This window comes from Pleurodeles waltl, chromosome 6, assembly GCF_031143425.1.
Source record: "Pleurodeles waltl isolate 20211129_DDA chromosome 6, aPleWal1.hap1.20221129, whole genome shotgun sequence".
Taxonomy (NCBI): Eukaryota; Metazoa; Chordata; class Amphibia; order Caudata; family Salamandridae; genus Pleurodeles; species Pleurodeles waltl.
Genome location: NC_090445.1, coordinates 1,148,552,273 through 1,148,576,755, shown reverse-complemented (window position 1 = coordinate 1,148,576,755; position 24,483 = coordinate 1,148,552,273). Strand labels below are relative to the sequence as shown.

General features: G+C 40.2%; 1 protein-coding gene across 2 annotated transcripts in view; it reads right to left on the bottom strand.

Moving 5' to 3' along the window:
- Positions 1-24,483, bottom strand: part of SEC31B (SEC31 homolog B, COPII coat complex component) — a 1,228,966-nt gene that overhangs the window by 504,113 nt on the left and 700,370 nt on the right. For both annotated transcript variants that reach the window (XM_069240364.1, XM_069240362.1), the window contains exon 17: positions 20,390-20,535. In XM_069240364.1, the coding sequence (XP_069096465.1) occupies positions 20,390-20,535 (146 nt within the window). The remainder of the gene's footprint in view (positions 1-20,389; positions 20,536-24,483) is intronic.

The window sequence follows — 24,483 nt, the reverse complement described above, 5'->3', positions numbered from 1 at the left end:
ATGCACAGTTTTCTTATTAATAATGTTATTACAAACATTGCAGTGATATCAAAGATGCCATACAAGATCTCATCAATTACATAATATGTCGAGTAATTAGCTGTGCATGCCGAAGGCATGATTTAAAGTTACCTTAGGGTGTACGTTATAGTTACTTGAAAGAACTCTAACTATAACTGCTGAATTTCTATGGGTGTGTATGATTAAATTCAGAACCTAACTATAACGTCGATGTAACCTGTTTTTTTCAGTGAATTTCTATGGTATTTTCCTCTAAAGTGATTTTAATCACTATACGTTATTCCAACCCCTGACGGTGGTTGGTTGCTAGGCCTGGCCTTGCAGCCAAGCCCTTATAACCACCCAAAACCACGCCACGCATGGCTTTTGGCATTGTGCAGCACAGTTGGCCACAGGACCGGTCTCTGTCAGTGGATGTGTGCGTGAGTGGGTGCGTGAGTGTCTGAGTCTGAAAGTGGGTGTGCAAGTCTATGAGTGGTTTCAAGTGCATCCATGACTGTCTAAGTGGGTGTGTAAGCGGGCGCCTGAGCCTCTGAGTGCATGTAGGAGTGAATTAATTAGTGTATGAATATGTGTGGATTTTTTTTCAAACTGTTCCTTAGTCGCGAATATTACGCGAATAATTCACGGATAGTCACAAAATTCACACATTTTTGCAAATATCGCACGTCATGACTCAAAATTATATTAAACTGATAAGTTGCCCCTAAAACACACCTATATCTCACCCCTGGAGTCAGGGTACTTTTACCCTAACACCTTATGCCACTTTTCAATTTTCGCCCTCCGGGACTATGTCCCGTGAAATAAAATGGTGGTTGCAACTTACTAGTCAGGTTGCTGTCAGCCAATTACAACGCTTCTTTTCACACGCATATTAGTGAAAGTTTGCGAATTTTGCAACTTATTCACAGCCAGAGATATACATATTTATTTGCCTTTAAATATCTCCTAAACAACTGAACGGATGTACACCAAATAAAAAGCACAATCTGCATACAAGCAGCTAGCTTTCTGCCAAATTTGGTGTAATTCCATCCAGTGGCTCGGCTGTAGACGTGTTGACAGGTCCAATGGGAATTAACATGAGAAATAGAAGGTTTTTGAGCCCCCTTTTTCTCAGCCCCCGTTTGATGGATCACCCCGAAACTTTCCGTGGCCACTTAAAAAAAAAATTTAAAATGATTTGTGAAGATTCGGCAAACGGTGCCAAAGATATAGGCAGGTCAAAACACGCTGTTTCTAAGGAAACATGGTCCTAACTATAACTACCTAGTAGAAACCCGCAGCAGGTAATATGTATATACACACACACACACACACATATATATATACATACAGGCCTTGCGAAATCTACTCGCTATGGCATGTCATATTTTATCAGGTCGAGCTATTTTTACGACGTACTCGCCCATTCTTGTGAGTTGACAAAGGACAGGTGTTCTATTGAGTCAGAAAATGAAGGGAGAATAAAGAAGCCTTTATATCCTACTTTTACTTTGACACATTTGCTCTGTGTTCAGAGACAGAGGCAAAATGTCAGTTAGTCTTCTTACAATTTACTTTCCTTCTCTGACTGCACAGTTTCAAGATTTTGTAAAGTGAACTGTCTGACCTGCTGGACAAAGAGTGTGAAATAAAAGGCAGCAGGGTCTCAGATTTTTAACACACATTAAAATAGCTAATACTTCCACTGTATAAACATTTAAAATTATATTTCAGTAGTTGTGAAAGTCAATTTTTTTGTTCTTCTGATTGACGATAAAATAATTTAATAGAATCAAAAACTTTATTTTGAGATGTGCAAATGATAAATATGTTTTCTGACTGTCCTGTGGGTTACCTAAAGCCTACCTGAGGTACCTTAGGGGTGATTTATGTGTAGAAAAAGGGGTGTTTTAAGGCTTTACAAGTAGTTCTAAATGCCAAATCGAAGAGACAGTGAAACTGCACAAACAGGCCTAGCAATGGCAGAAAATACCTGGTTAAGAGGCTACTTATGTGGGTGGCACCATCAGTGCTGCAGGCCCACTAGTAGCGTTTCATTTAGAGGCCGTGGGCACATGCAGGTCACTTTACTAGGGACTTACAAGTAAATTAAATATGCCATTTGGATATGAGCCAACTTTACCAGGCTTTATTGAGAGAGCACATGTAGTTCAGCACTGGTGAGCAGTGATAAAGTACCCAGAGTCCTAAAGCCAACAAAAACAAGGTCAGAAAAAGAGCAGGGGGAAGGCAAAAATTCTGGGGGTGACTCCTCAGAAAGAAAGAGACACACACACACACACACACACACACACACACACACACACACACAATGCAAGGCAATGTGAGTTTGGGTCTCCGGGTTTCCAGATACATATCCTAATTAGTGGTTCTTCAGCAGGAATGTGTAACACTCAGGGTAAGTTGCAAAATGTGATGAATTTTCACCCAAGCAGAGTTTCAACTTGAACAGTCTATCACGGAATAAAGGCTCTGTTTGAGTAAAAATCTGTGTTTCGAACAGCTCTGGGCGAATAAACTGTTACATTCTGAAATGTAGCCTGAGTGTTACAAGTTTGGCCTGTCCACCAAAACTGGCAGAAAGTTAAAACTTTACTCAGAAAGTGTGACTTCAATATTTGGTGTAGATGCTTCCTGCATTTTTGAGAACATTAATTTCAAAGAGGTTCTAAGGTTGGTCAAGAAGCAGGTAAAATTGTAATATCTGTGTGGTTGGTCCATCGTTACTGTAAAGTTTAAGAAACCTTTTCTCCTTCTGGTCTCTGGTCTTTTGGATCCTGTGAGACCAAACAATCTGATTGGCTGCCTATAACTTTAAGGATGATACGGAAACTTGGTCCCTATGTACTGAATGTCTGCAAACAAAAATATATAAAAGATGGTAGGGTAAGGTCACACAGACCCCCTTTCACTCGTGGTAGTGATCCAGACGGCCCCCCACTCCCACAGGCAACACAAAATATAAAAAAACTAAATAACTCAAACCACGGTACTCCCACAGAGGACAGCACAGCCCTCCCCTGAGGTACCACAGGACTGTGTAAGCTTCACTGAGTGCACCATGGAGGTGACAACCGGGCAGTGGTACCACACAGATACACAAAAAATAAACATAATAATGAATATACTTGTAGGGTCGGGCTTCATGGAGGGACTGTCATCTAGAAAGGGTTAAACAGAGGATTTGGCAAGGGTCCATGTACCTGTGCACAGTGTGCTGGGGAGGGGGAATTGAGGGGTTGTGTGCCTGTGGGGGTTGTGTGCAAGAACTAGCCAGAGGCCAGGCCCTGCAGGCAACCCCAAGTTGTGTACAGCCTTTGCCAAGCATAGCAGGGGTTGGGGGCCCAGAGTGGGTGGGAGGCTGGGCCTGGACGCAGGCCAGGCTTTGCGGGAAAACTACTGCCAGGCATAGCTGAAAGCAGAGCTTACTGGAGGAGTTGAGTTAATAAGATAAAAAAATTGCAGAAATTTGCTGAAAAAAACAGAGGTGAAAGTGATGTTATACATAGTTGTAGAAATAACACAAAACCTAACTTTTAAAAACCTAGAAGCTTTTTAAATTCACCAGCTTTAATGCATTGAGCTAACTATAACTTTTACCCCACCATGCAGTATGTATATTAAAACACTAATGGCATGTTTAATGACATTACTGATAACAACACTGATGACATCACAATCATTTTGAAACTGTGCTATAGGGGTTGTGGAGTTGAGGTCATTCAACACATTATACCTGTGTACATTTTTCTATTTATCTTACTGGGATTACCCAGTTAGACTTCGCAAGACTCTCAATTTCAAGTCAATTGGTTTATAGGTATAGATGTGACACTGTGAAGACATCTTCTATGAGCCCCTGTGGACAACTTTCATTAGTTAAGTAAAATACAACACACGGTCCTGAGATGGGCACAGTGGGATACAACCATAGAGTCATGCTTACAACACCAGTGTGTGAAATGAACCACGTCTAAGAGGGACACCGCTGAATTATATGTGATTTTACAATCTGCAATGCATGAAATCTTTAGCAAATAAACATCCAAACCTTATTAACATCCTTCTTACATTGAATTTCAGAATAACAGTGTATTGCAACTATTTATCTAGTGGACAATGTACAGTTATGCGGTCCTGTTTTCAGTGTTTATTTTTGGGGGATTTTATAGGTGTTTTCTCAGTTTTCCAACATTTTGTAATCTCTGGTGATCAGTGTTATTTAGCTGCCTAATACTCTGAAAACAAAAACATATTTTGTCCGTGCTTACAAAACATGTCTTTACTGCAGTGATTTATATAAACCACATATTTAATGAAAAGGAGAAGTAATGAAGGATATGTAGTGTCTTCCCATTGGCAGTGTGTCTAATGGAGCATAGGAGGCTATGCATTGCACTCTCACTCACACATCACTGTCTCTCACACTTACTCTGTAATGACTATGTCTGGACTAATTATGGTCTAAACATGTAAGAGTGTTATATTCAAATATTTAAGTAAACAACATTCCTTGACACAATATATTTTTTTTTAACAACTGTTTACTAAATAATATAACTTGTAGGGGTGGTCAACATTGCTAAAGCATAGTGCTTTGTGCAACCTTTCAAATTATGAATTACATCAGATTGATATGTAGCCCTGAATTCTAAGACACCAGAAACCTGATGCTCTAAGCATGCTTGATGCAGCTTTCTGCACTATTTGCCTGACTATGTTTAGGGAGTTATACTGCTGTGAGGATAACCATAGTTGTCAAGTATCCCCATGATGATGTCAATCCTGGACTTTTAAAAGCTAACACATAGTACTCTGTGTCTTGAAACTGATGTATCAACATTGTAACTTGGGGGTCAAAAACCTCATCAGTAAAGTGCAGTTAGGCAAAAAGGCAGGATTAACTGAATGTAACACACAAAAACAATGAGACACCTTCAAGCTATAAATGTTACTGTTATGTGGAAAGTCTTGTGTCATGTATTTACCATCCATGTGTATTGTGGAAGCTCTCTTTTCACAGATATCTGTTACTACTCCTTGGATTCAATGTTTAAAGCCTGGAAAGTTTGGCTGGTGACCTGCTAACAGTAATGATTTGTTAGAAAAGGGACTGATGGGTCAAAAGATTTTAACAATTCTGTTTCTGTGGGTACACTTGATAGTACATATTGGCCAGGTTTCTTACTTTAAGATGATAGATAAGACCTAAAACATGTTTCTAAAGCCAGGCATATTTAATCCAAGCAAACAAAACCGGAAGCAACAAAAAGAAGAAGAAACAATATGTGCACAACATCCTCAAATAACAAAACTCAATATGAATAGTCTTAGACCAGTCTTTCTTGCTGCTACCTTGTATAACAAACTTACATTGAGTTGGCCCTTGAGAACAAAATAAGAACATGTCAGTTTCCTTTCTTTGAATAGCATTTTAGTTTGTGGCTGTGCAGATTTTTTACCAGTGTTTATATGTTTACACTAAGAGGGACGCATCACTTTCAGTGGGGCTTTATCAGTTATTATTGGTTTGAACCTAAAAAAGGATATTCTATCTATCGTCAACAGCAAATTTAGTCTTTCTCACATGTTTGTTTGGAACAGGCTTGGCTTTAAGCCATAACCTATTTTCATCATAACTTTACAACCCTCATCAGCTGTGCTCAGCCTTTACCTTGTTGACACTGGACCATTTATTTCACCCCAAACTTGAGTAATTTTTAAACAGTGCACCATATTGCTTTCAATAAGGACAATTGCAATTTCATCTGAAGCTTACCATTTTTCCATGCCATGGATCCACATGTGTACACTCAGTGACTCTATGCTGTAAACAACTATTAGGTCATCAGTGAAGTTATCACTGATGTCATTTAACATGCCATGATTGATGTAATAAGCAAGGTCATAAGCAGCGCATTTGGGGATGCTAGTTATAGTTAGCCCAGTGAACTGTAACTGGAGAATTTCACAGTTTTTTTCCTTTTTTTTTTTCTTTTTTTTTTAACCCTTAGTTTTTGTGTTATTTCAAAACCTACCCATAATGTCACTTAATGATGGTTTGCTTTCAGTGAATATGTGCACATATATATTTAGAATATATAAAATGAAAAAAAGCAAAGGTTAAAACTTATTAATGGCACGGAAAATGTATTTATCCTTTCTATACAAATCAAACACTACATAAAAATGAGAAATTCTAAAGTTATACCTTACATATATAATTTATGCACCACCTTCAAATTACTATAAATCGCGGACCTCCGTACTGTGTTCTCTACTCGCTAGCAAGAAAAAAATTAACTAAAACAAACGCTTTTACGATGTTTTGCTTATACCTTTTCATATTACATCACTTATACTATGTAAAATCATACTATTCATAACATTTATAACATCTCAATTGGCATCACTTTTGAGAACACTGCATGGTGGAGTAGCAAGTTACAGTTAATTTAGTCTAGCTGCGGGTTTATAACACTGTGTACAGAGGTGTACAACTTACAGTAATTTGAAGGTGGTGCATACATTATATTTGTAAGGTACAACTATAACTTTAGAATGTCTAATGTTTGTGTAGTTTAATTTTGGTTTGTATAGAGTTGTACACAATGGAGTGTAGTTGAGTGCAGAGACGTGAAGTAGACTGGAGTGGCCTAGAATGGAACAGTGTAGAGTGGAATACCGTAAAGTAGTGGCATGGAATGGAGTAGAGTGGCTTAGAGTGGAGTGGTGTAGAGTGGAATACCATACAGTGGAGTGGCATAGACTGTGGACAGTCATGTGGCATAGAGTGGAGTAGCGCAGAATGGAGTAGTGTACAGTAAAGTGTTGTAAAGTAGAATAGAATGGCATGTAGAATTAAGTGGTATAGCGTGGACTAACGTACACTGGAGTGGCGTGAGTGGTGTATAATGGAATAGCATTGAGTGGAACGTCAGAGTGGAACAGTGTAGAGTGGGGTCATGTGGAAAGGTGTGAAGTGGCGTAGAGGAATGACTGGAGTGGCAGATAGAAAAATGACATGGAGTGGCGTACAGTGGCATGGCATAGGGAGGGGTAGAGTGGAGCAGTGTACAGTAGAGCAGAGTGGAGTGTCACACCATAGAGTGGAGTGGTGCAGCGTGGAGTGGTAAGAGTTCTGTGGCATAGAGAGGAATAACGTAAAGAGGAATAGTGTAGAGCAGAATAGCCTAGAGTAGCGTACAGTCAAGTGGTGCATAATTGATTAGTATGGAGTGGCATTGAGTGGTACAGTGTACACTGTAAGGGCATACAGTGGCGTACAATCAAGAGCTGTAGAGTGGAATAGATAGAAATTGAATACAGTGGCACAGATTACAGTCCAGAGGTGTGGAGTGGGTGTGGAGTAGCACAGTAAAACACCGGAAAGAGGAGTTGTGAAGAGGTAAGTGCCATACACTACAGCAACAGAGTGGAGTGGTGTACAGTTGAGTGGTTCAGAGTGGAACAGCATAGAGTGGAGTGACGTACAGTGGAGTGGCTTGCAGAACAATGTTTAGGGTGGAGTGGCATACAGTGGAAAACCGTAGAGTGGCGTAAAATTGACCTGTGAAGAGTGTAAAAGCACACAGTGGAGTTGCAAAGAGTGGAGTGGCATACAGTGGAGTAGGGCAGAGTGGCATACAGTGGAGTGACTTAGACAGGAGTGGCAGGCAAAAGTGGAGAGTTGAGTAGAATAGACCGGAATAGCACAGAGAAGAGTGGCATAGAGTGGATAAAGGGGAGATAGGTAGGGAAAAAAATAAAACCTACTACTTACTTAGATATAAGGTCCTCACCCAGAACACAGCCAAAGTGTGGTGAAACCAAAATGGCTACCTTTCACTTTTGTAAATGGAGCCCTTAGCCAATCATATACTGGCTTTCCATCAGCAAATACTGCAGTCTAATATATCACTGAGTTTTAGTGCATTACAACTTCCTAATTACTGAACCATTTTAGTTCAAACACTGTTAAGGATCATTTACACACTATAATATATATCCCTACAAAATGATATTAAAATCCCTTCAGCCATTTTAATGCTACGGCCAAGTACAAAGTCTATGGAGAATACATTGGTGGAAAACGTGTTTTCAGATGCCCCAGCTTTCTTTGCACTCCCTTTAACAAATCACCACCAAACTTTGCATCACCTGTCAATGTAGTAAAAGAAAAATAGTCTGAAAATGTTTGGTGGAGATTCATCAAATGGGGGCAAAGATATTACCTTCCATAATTCTGAGGAAATCCTATCTCTGGGAATCCTAATTAAAACTATGTTAGTATGTATAACGTACTGGCAGCCGCAAGTAAGTAGGTATAGTTAGGTCCTATTTTCCGTAGGAAAAGTGATTTTTGACTTGGCTTTATCTTTGGCACCGTTTGATGAATCTTTATGAAATTGACTCATGTCTGAGAGAAAACAGTTTTCTCATGACTTTGCCATAGAGGTTATAGAAGGTGCTCCAAAAGCTAAAATGAAAGAATATTTTCTGTAAATTCACACTTTCTCTCCGAGTCATATGAGAATGAAGTCTGACAGTCTCAATAAAATATGTACTTCCGAAAGGAACATTCCGTCAGTTGATTCCTTTGTGTCTTTGTGCCCTACTGCAGCCTCCCAGAGTGTTCTAAAGAACAACTAGAGCACAAATGTTCTTACTTATGACAGAAGTGTGGCACACCTGAAGCCATCTTGATTGAATCAAACTGGCAAATCTTAAAACATTTAATTTAGAAAGGAACAAAATGAGGGGGTTCATTTTGTCATAGAAATTATGGTTAGCACTGTAGAAAGAAAAATTAGGACACATTTTAAGTGAATTCTCAAGTATCTTCCTCTTCACTAAAACATGCACTTTTACACCAGCAGCAGACTGCCAGTTAACTCCCTGGTGATCAGCAGTTTGCTAAGGTGTTCTAATGAGCAACTAGAATGCAAAAACCTGAAACAGGAAAAAAACATGAACAAGTTAACACCACTATGGACGGTGAATTTAAAATGTGATGGATAAATAGTTGAATGAAAATGAGTGTGTCAGAAATTCTGACAAAGGGGGCAATGTTTTGTTCTGGCCTAAAGACATGTATTTACAGGAAGTGTATTCACAGTTAAATGATAATAACTGTAATCAAAGTATTACTAGGAGAGATTATGTATCTATGTGAGACAAGTTATTTGCAGAACTTAAGGAATGGGGAGATAAGGAGCTGTTTAATGTGGAAGAAAATAGGTTTAAAAACATTTTCCATCCTAAGTTACCAATATTCTATCTGATACCAAAAATCCATAAAACCAGGGATTGCCCATCAGGCAGACCTATTATCTCTGCCAATGGCAGTTTATTTGAACATGTGTCCAAATATGTGAATTTCTTTTTACAACCGTTAGTAACGAACTCCCCCCCCGAGTGCTGAGCCCTTTTTTGGCTATTTGGGGTAGTTTGCGCTTAGGCCTTCATAACTTTTTGTCCACATAAGCTATCCACGCCAAATTTGCGTCCTTTTATTCCAACATCCTAGGGATTCTAATGGTACCAAGAGTGTGTGGTTTCCCCTGGAGGAGACCAAGAAATTAGCCACAATACAGTGAAAATTTCGTTTTTTTAAAATAAAATGGGAAAAAAGGGCTGCCGAAGAAGGCTTGTGTTTTTTTCCCTGAAAATGGCATCAACAAAGGGTTTCTGGTGCTAAAATCACCATCTTCCCACCTTTCAGGAATGGGCAAACTTGAATCAGAAAACCACATTTTTCAACACAATTTTGGCATTTTTCCGGGACATACCCCATTTTTACTATTTTTGGTGCTTTCAGCCTCCTTCCAGTTAGTGACAGGAATGGGTGTGAAACCAATGCTGGATCCCGGAAAGCTAAACATTTCTGAAAAGTAAACAAAATTCTGAATTCAGCAAGGGGTTGTTTGTGTAGATCCTACAAGGTTTTCCTACAGAAAATTACAGCTGAAACAAAACAATATTGAAAGTGAGCTGAAAAAAACAGCCATTTTTCTCCACGTTTTACTCTGTAACTTTTTCCTGCAATGACAGATTTTTTAAATCAATATACTGTTACGTGTGCTGGACTCTTCCGGTTGCGAGGATATATAGGGCTTGTTGGTTCATCAAGATGCCTAGGTACCCAGAGTCAATAAGTGAGGTGCACCTTGCAATGGGTTTTCATTCTATACCGGGTATACAGCAATTCATTTGCTGAAATATAAAGAGTGAAAAATAGGTATCAAGAAAACCTTTGTATTTCCAAAATGGGCATAAGATAAGGTGTTGAGAAGCAGTGGTTATTTGCACATCTCTGAATTCCGGGGTGCCCATACTAGCATGTGAATTACAGGCCATTTCTCAAAGAGACGCCTTTTTTTACACACTGTCTTACATTTGGAAGGAAAAAATGTAGAGAAAGACAAGGGGCAATAACACTTGTTTTGCTATTCTGTGTTCCCCCAAGTCTCCCGATAAAAATGGTACCTCACTTGCTTGGGTAGGCCTAGCGCCCGCGACAGGAAATGCCCCTTTTGGACAGAAAACAGAGGTGTTTTTTGCAAAGTGCCTACCTGTAGATTTTGGCCTCTAGCTCAACCGGCACCTAGGGAAACCTACCAAACCTGTGCATTTGTGAAAACTAGAGACCTAGGGGAATCCAAGATGGGGTGACTTGTGGGGCTCTGACCAGGTTCTGTTACCCAGAATCCTTCGCAAACCTCAAAATTTGGCTAAAAAAACACTTTTTCCTCACATTTCGGTGACAGAAAGTTCTGGAATCTGATAGGAGCCACAAATTTCCTTCCACCCAGCATTCCCCCAAGTCACCCGTTAACAATGGTACCTCACTTGTGTGGGTAGGCCGGGTACCAGCGACAGGAATAGATCACACAATGGTCAATGTTGGTCCTTACATGAGGCAGCTGTTGATCCTGGGGTGATCCATTCCTGACGCAGTCACTAGGTGTAGGCACTCAAGTGGGGTAGTGTTTTTATCAGGACAGGTGAGGAATCACTGGGTGTTAGGAATTTTGTGGATCCCAGCATATTCCTGTAGTTTGTGTGACAGAAATGCGAGAAAAATAGAGTTTTTATTCAACATTTCAGCTTTGCAGGGTATTCTGGGTAAGAAAACTTTGGCGAATCCACACAAGTCACACCTCTGTGGACTCCCCCGAATGTCTAGTTTCCAGAAATGTTTGGGTTTAGTGTGTTTCTCTATATGGCAGCTGAACCCAGAACCAAAAACACAGGTGCCTGCCTTACAAAACCAGCTTGTTTTGTGATAGATAATTTTGATGTCTCCACAATACGATTTGGGCGGTGGAATTTGGGGCTGAAGTAAATTGGGGAGCTCACAAGAGAGCACTCTCTCTGCTTGCCGCCGCATTCACCTGCTGTCTGGGTTGGGCTAACCCATTATTACCCCGTTGCACAGACTGTGCTTGCGAAGGGACTGCAGGACTGTCCTCATCACCTCCCTCATAATTTACTGGAAGAGGAGTTATCGAATGGGACTCCTCCGACTGAAAAATCACTCCCAGAGTCTGCACCATTGTCCTATCCCTCAGATGTTGTCTCAGTATCTGATGTCTCAGTCTCTGATCCTATGTCAGAGCTGTCCTCTATAACCCAAGTGACGGCAGCAGTCATCCATCAAGATGCCATTTCTGCTATTGGCTAAACTGTTGCTCTAAAACACTAGCCTACGTAGACGGTCACAAAATCGATGGTGTGTGTGAGATATGTGCAACAGTAGAGGCCACCTTACCTGCGCTTTTTCCCCTCAATCAGCACGTTCTTTCAAGACTCTCAAAAAACACCCTGTCACATACCATTCGTCACAGTCTTTAGCACCTCCTGAGCCCAGTCCAACAATCATTACTGGTGCTCCCACTCCCTCCTCCTTGGATTCCCTCATTACCACCCAGCAAAAGTGCCCTTCATCTCTCCATAGCCGCCCTCCACCCCGCACATACATTTCATTTGTATTAAAGCGCAGGCAATGACTGACTTTACTAATGTACTAACCTATTTACATAAAATACAGATTTGCTCTTTGCAGTAGGCATATGAACCTTCTGCGCTTCTTTATGGCACTAAAACTGCCACTAGACAAAAGTCTGACCCTTTTGTAGCAGAAACATAATCACAATACTTACTTGACTTTGTTTATTGCTGCCTAAAAGCTACAGTTGAAATGCGTCAGTTGAAGTATGTGCATTGCTTTGAAGACGCAAGCTGCAACTGCAAGACAACTGGTGGCAAATATATATATATATATATAGATCACTTTTATATGTGGGTCTGGTTTTCCTGGGGGCCGATCGCAGCCCCCAGGGAAACCACACATGTACTGACAAAAGTGATATATATTTATATATATATATATATATATATATATATATACATATAGATCTATATATATATATATATATATAGATAGATAGATATATCTACATAGATCTATATATATATATATATATATATATATATATATATATAGACTAAATTTTTTTTTAGTAGTTGTATGCTGTCCTTGGGTGCCAAAATGGGGGGGGGGGGGGGACAGGCGCGGCCCGTTTTCCGAGGGGCCTGACCGCCCCCAAGTGAAATCCCTGGTGTCTAGTGGTGTTCCCTGGCCCCCGATCGCAGCTGTGCTGCGATCGGGGGCCAGGAAACACTTTCAGGAAGGCCTCGTAAGAAAGGGGAGAGTCTCCCCTTTCTTACGAGGCCTTCCCGAAAGTGGGGAAGGCCGTTTGGGGCCGTTTTCCCCATTGCGGCCGCTTCCTGCTCCGATGGGGAAATCCACAAAGTGACGTCAGCGCACCTCGCGGCGCTGACGTCACAAAGGGGCGGGTGGGGTTGGGGGGAGACACGGAAAAGCTTCCGTGTCTCCCGGGGTTTAAAAAAATAAAAATAAATAAAATCGATTTATTAACCCCCTCCCTGGTGTCGGCCACTGGTCGTGACCCGCACCCAAAGGGTTAACAACATTTCTAATTTTCTAAGGTGAATGTCTGACATACAGTAGGAGGATAATCTAATGATGTGTCTAGATGTAACCTCTTTGTATACAAGACTCAGGCACAAAGATAGTTTGACAGCTGTAAAACATTTCCTCAGATCAAGGCCGATTAAATTTTTCATACACAATGAAATGCTAATGGTGCCTCACCAGCAATGTTTTCTGGTTTAATAATGAGTTGTTTCAGCAAATGCAAGGGCCAGAGATGGGCACCTTCTTCGCCACCAGCTATGCGAATTTGCATTTATTGGCAGGAGGGAGTAGCAGGTACTACATGGCACGGAACTATGGTTGCCACATATTGTGCTATGAATTATATACATAATAACCTTTTTATACTATGGAGGAGAGGCAAGAAGCTGGCTGAGGAATTTGTAAACCAGATCAATGACAACAATCTTAACCTGAGTTTCACTAGCCATTACAGTGATACAAGTATTGCATTTTTAGATGTGAAATTGGAAATAGTAAACTCGCACATACCCACCACTGTATACTGGACGGAAACAGCAGAAACACCATCTTACATGCAAGAAGTGCCCCCCCTGTACCTTTGAAGAACAGTATACCATACTGAGAACTATTGTGGGCAAAGCCCATTTGCAGTCCAAAGGAAGCTTTCAAATGCACACAAAATACTATGCTTACCCAAACTAAGAGCTAGATGGTACAGTGAAGACACTACCTAGAGCGAGAGTGGCTAAACAAGACAGAAAAACACTTTTATTTAAGCAACAGAGGCACAGAGAGGGTGTTGATAATGAGTGTTGATTTATACCACCTTTAGTGATCAACACAACAGGTTGCGTCAAGCATTGCACAAACACTGGCACATTATCAAGAATGATCCGGTGATAGGTTGAAAAATCAGTGAAAAACCCATGATAACATACAGAAAGGGATGTTCTATGAAGGACATTTTGGTACGAAATAATGTATGTAATAGCAAGACACAGTGGTTGAATCCTCCCAAAGGCTTTAAAAACGCGTAAGAAATGCAAAACCTGTCTACATAACAAAAATGTCATGGAAGTAGCAACTAGGTTAGGAAAGATGATACAAATAAAACATGCATTGAACTGCAGGACAGACAATGCAGAATTATAACTGGAATGCCCATGCCCTAGGAGGTACACAGGCAGTACTAAGTTACCTGTGCACAATCGTATCCTAAAGCATTTAAGGGCAGTCAAGAATTGGGATGATAAATACCCAGAAGCCCGGCATTTTTAAAGACTTACACAAGAGTAACTCAGAGAACTTGACTTTAAGTGTGATAGACTGTATTCCCAGATTACCCGGAGGTGGTGATAGGGAAAGAGCATTACATCAACTTGAACGCAGGTGCATTCTCAGAATAAATACAAATGAACCCAATGGACTTAACACAGATGAAGAGTTGTATACATATTTATGATTCTTTCATGCAGTGTACAGAATTGCTGTTGCCTCTAATCATCGTGACAAGGGCTGAAGAGAGCAGAAACGGGTCTGACGTCTTGTCCTGGCTTCTTTTTCTTAATTAACGGGTGAATAGCTGCTCGGAGTACCTTCTCTTCTGTTAAGAATAGCAGAGGACTGTGATTATAGATCATAACCTAGTGACTGTTGCCACTAAATAGCTATAATTAGATCTGTTTTCCATAGAAATAGTGTTTTATTGGTTTGTTGATTACTTTGGCCCGGTGTGAAGAATTTTCATGAGATTTTCCAGAAAACATTCATTCCCCTCCACTTCTTTCTGAGAAGTTTTGAGGGGATACATCAAGGGGGGGCTGAGAAAACAAGGGGCTTCCCAAAACACAAAATCCCCATGTAATTTCAATAGACATCTTTAGACAGGGTTACAACAAAAACTGCTAAACAGAATTACAACAACTTCGGCAGGAAGCTACATCTTGATCCACAAAATGTGCTTTTTGTGATTTGATGTACATCCATTCAGTAGTTTTTAAGAAATTACCATTAAAGAATAATTGTATGCTTTGGCATTTGGGCTCGCAACAGCCTCCAAGACTCTCGCAGGAGCACCAGTTTAAGAGTTCTGATTGGCCCAGGGAGCTTTGTTTCCGCTGTCCTTCTCGCTCCCGCTAGATTCAGACTCTTGCAAGAGCAAGCGCTCTGATTGATTGCTAGCAACATGAGAAACATGTTGCTGGCAGCCATAATGAGACTCAGGTACTTAGTTGCTTCCCTGACTTTGTAAATAGCTAAAGATATTTGGGGATAGTGTAGGGATACCCTGAACTGCTAAAGTCCCATGGTGAGGGGGGGAACGGTGAGGGCTGAGTTTGGGGACCCAGAGGAAGCAAGGCCAAAAGAGAAATAAAGGCAAAAAATGCTGCAATCCTGAATCTGGGGACCCACCCATAAGGAACTCCCTAAGCCCAACAGGGATCCTGCCAGATTTTTTTAATTTTTTGTATTTATTGTTCTTTTCCAGTAATGAACAATAACAGTGGAATTCAAAGTGCATCATCATTCAAAGTGACATTACAGTGTAGATGCAGCCAATACACCGTTTGCATCCCATGCCATCCGCCCACCCACTACAAACATGCAACAACCTCACTAGCACCAATGCATTTAGGATCGATGATTGTCATCCCTACTTTTGTGTGACTTTATATAAGAAATATAAAGTATGTTTAAAATCATACATTGGTGCAATATTTTTAAGGCAACCTGATCATTCAGAGTAACCCGCTCAATATCAAAATTACATACATGGGTCCTTGACTGAATCATAAAAATCAATCCAGTGCTCTATGCTCAGTTTCATCTGTCATCTCCTGTACTTGCAGTAACAGGTAATTACTCAGCGAGTCCCAAATGTCTCAGCGTCGAGGTCAAGGGGGCAGCAATTCAGCATATACTGAGAATCGATCTTTACAGTAGATTAGGTCAGACAACCATTCCTTACATTTCGGCACTCTCCCTCTACCCTATCTGCAGACAATCCTACAATTGGCCAGGAGCAGGGCCAGTGCAACGTATCTTCTGAAGCCGGCCTCAGCTTCCTCTGTGTGACCCAGAAGAGCTACAAGGGGAGTAAGAGTCACAGGCTGAACCACCATAGTGCCAAGTGCAGTGGAAATGTCACCACAGTATGCCACAGTGAGCCACAGGACCATGTGAGGTGGAGGAAATGAGCTCCAGCCGCACTACATCAATCGCCGTAATCACTGGGGCAGAGTCAGAAGCAATATATCCTAGTCGGGATTTAGTATACTCAGTATAAAAATTTGTAGTGGATAATGCAAAGCCTACTACAAGATGCAATAGTCCCAGTTTGAACACTGCATTAGCGCCATTCGTTATCTCTATTAGTAATTCCTATGTCCACTTCCCATTGGGCATGTGATAATTTCTCAGTATAGGGAGCCTCCAATTGGGTCGTATGATATATATGCAGTGAATCAAATTTTGCTTGGAGTGCGGTGTGCAGGGTATCCAATGTGGTGGTGGGGGGCCTAAGTGGAAATACAGGGATTACTGCCTGTACATTAAGCCACAATTGAAGGTACAAAAGAATATCCAAAGGGGATGGAATCCCACCCTAAAAAATTACTTCACAGGACTTAAAAGATCCCGCACTATAGAGATCCCCCCAAACGCGTCATGCCATGAGCTTTAGGTAGTTGGCTGCAGGAGTTCTCATGTGTGATGGGTAGCAATGGGGGTTATGGAAATGAAATAAGCAGGGAATATAGAAGAAGCTTGTTTAGCGTGCGGGCCATCCTATGCCATGCCCTCAAGGTATATGCCACTGTGAAGTCTGTTAGTGATGCGGAGGACAACAAGGATCCAAAGAAGGAGTATGGTGGAACAGGAGCTGCAGGAAAGTCACTATTTTTGGCATGGTTACCCCAACTGTTTGCCTGTTTTCGGTGTGCTTAGACTGGTTTCACTGGGATCCTGCTAAAAGGGACCCCACTGATTGTGTTCTCTCCTCTAAGTTTGGTTGTCACAGTGCCCTTTACACCCCACAATTGTCATGCTGGTGTACCCCGTAAGTCCCTCCTATATGTTACTTATAGTGCACTGGTACACCAGGGATTCCCCCATGGGCTGCAGTATGTATTATGCCACCCATTGGAGACCATGCAGCCTTTTACTGCTGGTCACTACTCCATGTCACTGTAAGTCACCCCTATGGTAGGCCCTTCCAGTCCTAAGGGCGGGGTGCAGGTCCCTGTGTGTGTGGGCACCCTTGCAGGAGCAGAGGTACCCTTAAGAAGTCAAGTTCCAATTTCCTGGACTTCTTAAGTGCGGAGAAGCCAGTTTTAGCTATGTTATGACCTATGGTCTGGCTATATAATGGTAACACCAAACCTAGGCATGCTTATTATGAAACATGCTGGAATCATACCCCAATACTGATGCCATTATTGGTGGCAGACTTCCACTCCCCCCCCACCCCAGTATGGCTCCGACCAGTCATCCAGAGTCTGTGAGAAGTCCACACTGCTGCTGCTTCCCAGACAGGGTACCGCCCTCCTCCTTCTTGACTAGCTCAAGTAGGGGGAAGGCAGAACAAAGGATTTCCTGTGGAAGAGGGGTGCAACCTCCTCTCCCTTGGAAATAGGCGTTACAAGGCTGAGGAGTGGTATAAATAGGGAAAGTAAAATGGCGGACGATAAGCTGACGAAGGCGGTAACGCCGAAACGCGTTCTTGTGCAAATAAATCCTGACAAACTAATATGCCCACGGAGTGCCGGCTTTCCTTTAAACAGGAAAAAAGTGTGGATATATATATATATATATATATATCCAGAAGAATGGTGTATTTAAATCGCACACCAAGGGCTGCACATCATTCAATACCAGCTGGTAAAATACTCAGAAAACCACTTATTCTCGATAGGTTCATCGGCTGCTGTTTATTGAAAAAAGATTAGATTGCAGGTAAATCACACCAGCAAAAGTTGGTACAAAAAGCACAAAAAAAAAACGGTCGACAATGTGCTCACCATTCAAAAGACACACACGCTGTCCCAACCAAATGTCTACGCGTTTCGGCCGAAGCCTTCAACAGGACATTGGCAGACATTTTACACTCAACTATTTAAACCATATAGTCCTTCTTTGATGTTCATTGCATAGCTCAAGAGAGGTGCAAATGGAGCGGCCATTTTATAACGTCACAATTTTAACTTAAAAATAAGAAACTCCTAATCCTGTGCATGTTTTGAAATCAACTATGAACTAAAAATGTGACATTATATATTTCTCTCATATTATAATACATTATCACAAATATAGTCTGGTCACCTGTGAACACTAAAAAATTAATTAATTGTAATCACAGTCTACAATTCTTGAATACAAAACAAATCCCATGTATGCTGTTTTTTTCTCTCTTCTCTTTCTCAATTTTCATTTTTCCTTTTTCCTTTTACTCTTGATGTCCACATATTACCCACTTATACCTAATAATTTTAATTTTGATTTTGATTTTAGTTTTAATTTTAAAAGCCTGATATATAAATGCAATTAATTAATAATATAAATATATAAATATATATAAATATATGTACTGCCAATTGATTGCAATACATCCACTTCATATAAAGGCTATAAATAGATGACAAATGATGACAAATAAATAGAGTAAATTCAGTCAATTCTGAAAATGCAAAATAAGATACAGGTAAAAGCGATTTCAACGTGGAATAAATAAATAAATGGATATTCATCATCATAATTCATTAAATAAGTCATAATCCTATAAATTAATATATTCTAAAAGGAATCTGAAGAGATTAATTAATAGATCCATATCATAGGTCAAATTGTTATTGATTAGGAAATTGTAAATAGACCCCACAAATTCAGCAACAGGAGAATGTATATGTGTGCCGCTATCCTCCCCAAGGACCTATGCAACAGTATAGGAATAAAATAGATGAGTATAACACCCTAAAAGTGAATAAATTATTAATAAAAAATTATTACCAAAATACACTAAGTATCAATCCGGCAAATGCTAATACTAATAGTAATAACAATAATGATAAAATCAATCAGTAAGGATCCTAACAAAACACAATATTCTAAAAAAGTCATCAATTTCATTTCATGTTTTCTATTGGACAAAATCTATGTGTGAGAAAATGTAAAAAAGTGTAAAAAAATGTGTATATCTCTGTATGGGAAAATCTAAAAACTTACAGATGTACATGAAGCTCTGCGTCCAAGTTGTGACCCCAAGGGTGTTCTGTACCTAAAAGTAAAATAGTTTTGGACTCCATTTGTCTCAAATGTGCAATTCTATTGCCTCCTCGGGGATGGACCGCAATGGTTTTAACACCATAAAAAGCTAGGGAACTACAGTTACCTTCATGTACATCCCAAAAGTGTTTAGCTAAAGGATAGGATGGATCATGATTCTTAATGGCTCTGAGATGTTGCAGGAACCTGATTTTCAGTTTATGAATGGTACTGCCCACATATTTCTTGCGACACCCACATTCAATGACATATACAACGTATTCAGTTTTGCATGTGATACGTTCAGTTATGTCACAAATTTTTCCTTCGAACGTGGTGTATGTCTGAGTATTCTGTGCATACAAACATGATTTGCAATGTCCACATTTCCAAAAGCCCAAGCTTTTTTTGGCCAACCATGACATATTAGTTTTGGGACTCTGAAATAGGCTTCTGGTAAGATGGTTACCCAAAGATTGGGTTTTGCGATATGTGATACATGGATGTGGACCTATACTGTCCTTGATGGCAGAATCATGTCTCAAAACATGCCAATTTTTCTGTATGATATTATTTAAATGCGAATGTTGAGAATTAAACTCTAAGAATAGTCTAGGTGATGATACCTTATTGTGATCTTGATTATGAATATTATCAGGCTTGAAAAGCAATACTCCATTTCAAAGCTTTTGGATGACCACTATTGCCATATATATATATATACATTCACATAACCATAAGTAATATATACATTTGCTAAGCAGACCTAAAGAATATCTATACATTTTAAAAACGAAGTATTATACACATTTGTACAAAGAAATACACATATCTACATACATATAAATGCTTATATACAGGGATATGCTGTACATTAGTGTATGTGTAAGGTGTTTATGTAGGAAAGAGACTACTCTTGAGAAGTCTTCTGAAGATAAGATAATTATCCGTGGATGCTGCCTGCACAGAGTAGAACAGAATTTGGTTCAGAGACCAGGGTAAAAGATAAAAAATGAGGCTTTGTTTTACACTTCATTGTCAAAGGAAACAAGTAATTATCAAAGGTTAATTGTAGTTACAGCGTTAAACTTCAAGGTTGCCTGCGTTGAGCTATACCTGTAGTGCCAAGGGAGAGGTCGTCTCATGGATTTTCACCCAGCACTCAACTAACCTCTTCACGTTCCCGGAGGAAATGTAACAAAGGCAGGCCTGAGATGACAGTCTCCCATTTCCTTCCGACTCCAGGCGGGCACCCAAAATATCTGTGAAAAAAAGTGGATGGTCCTAAACATTGTGGCTCCTGTAAAGCTTAAGTAAGCAGTAGCGCATAGATACAAGGCGAGCAGGAGCATAAGGGACATATTCAAGTATGTTATCAGGAAAATAGAGAGAGTCAAGATGAAAGCCGGGCACGATGTAGTGGACAAATAATGTTAAAAAAATGAACAATAATAAAAATACGGCATTGCATGCTCATACACATAACATACTATGCTCAGACCGAAGAGACACTGCACATAATGACATACAGTAAGAGTGACCTTTTAGCATTAACGTGTTTAGCTACGGTAGACTTCTTCAGAACAATATGTACGTATAGAGAATCATACAGTTGAAATGCGTACCCGAGCTATGCTATTACAATAAAGCGAAATAAAAAGAAACCACACAATCCACGTTATTCTACATAGTGAATCCGCAGGAAGTACATTAGGCATGAATTCTATAAGCTCGTGGGTGTCTTTTTTTACATGCAAATCTCAAGTCTGCCATCTACAGACTAGTGTCTATATTTACACTTACTCTAATGTACTAGGAAACAACTTAAGCATCCGATCAACTTTATGTGGATGAGTAGTTCTAGCCAGACAAACCGAGATAGGCTATAGGAGGTGAATAAACGCACTAACACGACAAGAAGAAGCACACATGAAAGAGATAAACTGCTTAATAAAAATCCTGTTGATAGTAAAGAAAACTCGGTACTTTGCAAATGGTACTTAAATGATTAGGCCTTGGCGAACATTCCAAAACTTAAGTGCCTCGGAGTCATGATAGATGCAAAAAGGAACATTTGCGGAATAAAAATCGCTAATCAAGAAAAGGGCAGCACTAACGTCAGCCTTTAGTGCTCTCTTTAATTCCTTACGAGGCCCTAGTATATTATCTATTTTGAATGTGAAGCTACTACCAACTCTGGGTATGGCTCAGAGGCACTCCGTGGCACAGATGCAATGGTCATTGAACGAGACATTCTAAGAACTTATAGATACATATTCTTCCTCCAAAAATACCTTATCACCTACACAAATAAGCCTAGAGTTTGGAAACCGCAAAACAAGTATTTTCAAGATATGGAGCTTACGTGAAGACCTGCCATAAACTGAAATTGACTCCCCGGAGAACTTTAAATGTAGTTTTATGGACTGTTGCAAATCAAAACCCCTTTAACACAGCAAAGATACATTTGGGGGAAATAATAAATAGACTCCACTTACAGAAAGAGGTTTGTTCTCTGTCCGCTTTTTAAAAACACAGCAAACTCACTAGTAAAGAAGATCTCTTTCTTTGAAGGCAGAGCCGCTTTAAATAAAAGGTCACTTGTTTGGACGGTTATTGGCAACTATACATCCACAATCTCCAAAATCTCTTAGGTGAAATCTATGCTTTTTATTATGTAAAATTAAGGAACATTTGATACCGATTCGATGTCTGATTATAAACTTTACCATCGTGGAAGAGGTCAAAGGCTGAGACTGAGTGCTGCTTATGCGCTTTGGCAAAAGATGATATAATGCACTTTATTTGTATCTTCACAACATTAATAGAAGAGAGAAAAACGCTCTTGAGAATCCCCGTCCTGGGACGCGATCTATGCTCCTGCATGCCAGCTGCATGTCAGCAGTAGACTTTTGAAGTTTTTAACATATTTAGAGTCCAAAATAAAAAAAATAAAAGTAAGAACCGGGACCATAAAGTCCTTGATGCCAGTAATGCTGCTGTTCCCTATTTAAATGGGCATTACCTTGTACTTCTGTTAATTGGATACGTTTTAGCGATTGAGAATTCCACTTCGATATTTAAACATAAGGTAATTTTAGATGCTTTTTTATACAGGTATTTTTAGTGTTACCTACAGGAATTACATATATTTCTTTGACATATTGCTAAAACAGAGAACCAGAGTCATCTTGTTTTTAAGATTTTAGTTTTAATATGAACTGTGAAGCTATTTGTTATGGATTTACTTAACTAAATAATAAACTCAATTACAACTTAAGCATCAACAAAGGCAATGGATTCACTCTCACCTTTATTACTCTGGTGCCAAACTGTATGCTTCGCCACTACTGCCTCCCGCTTGAGGATAGCAACCTAATCGGAGCGTTCTGCAGCGTCAAAGGACAAAAACGGCCCGCTCGGCTGATACACCGCCTCCAAGGGCACTTTAAACAGTACCTAGCATATAGGAAGGTGTGGTGCTTTCAGCTACCTACTTTTGGCGTAAAAACTTTGAGTGAAACACCTCTTATAACCAAGTGCTCCAGAAGCTGCCTCACAATGGCAGATCCTAAAATGGCAGACACTAGGACTCCACGTGGATGAATCTCTACTCAACTACCGCAGCGTCACTATGAACATCCTACCCCTAGAGGTGAAGACTTAGTGGCACTCCTCTACAACGCTCTATAAGGGTAGGAACCTATAATATACAAAACTACCCTACCGACCAGAGTAAATATGGCACGCTCCCATCCTATGTGTGACCCTAACATGGCCACCCCAATCTAATACAGCTCTTCTAAAGCATGCTCCAGAACATTCTTACTTCTAAACTACACACATTGGGATCCTGGATTTCTCCACCTCAACAGCAACGCAAATTGCAGACAGTAGGGGGCTGAGAAAAATCCCCTCCACAATCCGCACTGCGGCACCATATAAAATTATTTAAGTGATACTAACCCAGGAAGGATACCGACTTCTACATCTCATCATACCTCCCAACATTCGGCACCTCTGTTAAAAATTGGTAGGACTACTGAAATCCCATTAGGCGCACCCAAGACAAAGTAAACAGTAAGGTCCCCTCTCAAAATGGCAGACTCCAAACTGCACAACCCTAAAGAAGCGAGGGGAGGTCTGAACGACAGCAACCCAGTACAAAAGAGTCACAAGCAGGAACCCCCCCCCCTATAAAATCTAAATCTGAGAACTTCACAACTCTAGACCTAATTATTCTGAAACTCAACATGCTACACATGCTTGCTCAATTGACAAAATCCACCACATAAACAAACAGAGCAACCTTGCATCTTCTAAACAAGAAATGAAACAACTGGATGGGAGAGTCTCTGAAAAATAATCACAGATAAACATCCTGGAAGACCGCAAACACAACTCTTCTAAAACTCTATCAAGCACCTCCGCAAGACAGGCTTGACTGGAAAGGAATACGACTTGAAGAGAGAATAAGGGGCAACTTGCACATTTTTGGACTTCCTCAAGTTAGCAAAAACCCAGCTCCTTCCTGCGCAATCCTCATTGAAAAATGGATCCCACTGTACTCAATATAAATGTAGACAAGAACTTTGAAATAACCCAAGTGCAGAGAGTTCCCATACATAAGCCCGGAAACAGCGAAGCCCTAACAGCCATCAATTTCAGAACCCTCCGCTACTCACATAATGAAGACATCCTCACACAGATGAAGAAAATACAGAGAATTAAGTGTCAAGGTGCCTCCACTGGGATCTCTCAAGATTACTCCAAGACACTGTCAAGAAAAGCGTTCCCTTCCCAAAGGAAAACCCTGAAAGATCTGTCAATACAATTTTGTTTATTGGTCCTGCACAAATGAAAATGACTTACAATGGCAAAACCATAATTTCTGAAGACCCTACGGATCTGGACTACTACGTTTTGGAAATCCAAGACCTGAAAATGACTTCCTAAAAACTCAGAAGGAATGGCTACCACTTAACACAAATCCTTCCTACTAACGTTCAATAATTCTCTACTCATTTAGCAACGTACGATAATCAAGGCTGCCCACAAACGGTCTAAACAAAACCCAACTAACATTATTCCCATAACGCTACAGCACTCTGATCGACCCATGGGATCGAGACACAGGCATACATGCTCATTTGTTCATAATAACTATAAAAGGCCGAATATTTGTTGGAGTCGCTTCCACTTCTTCAAAC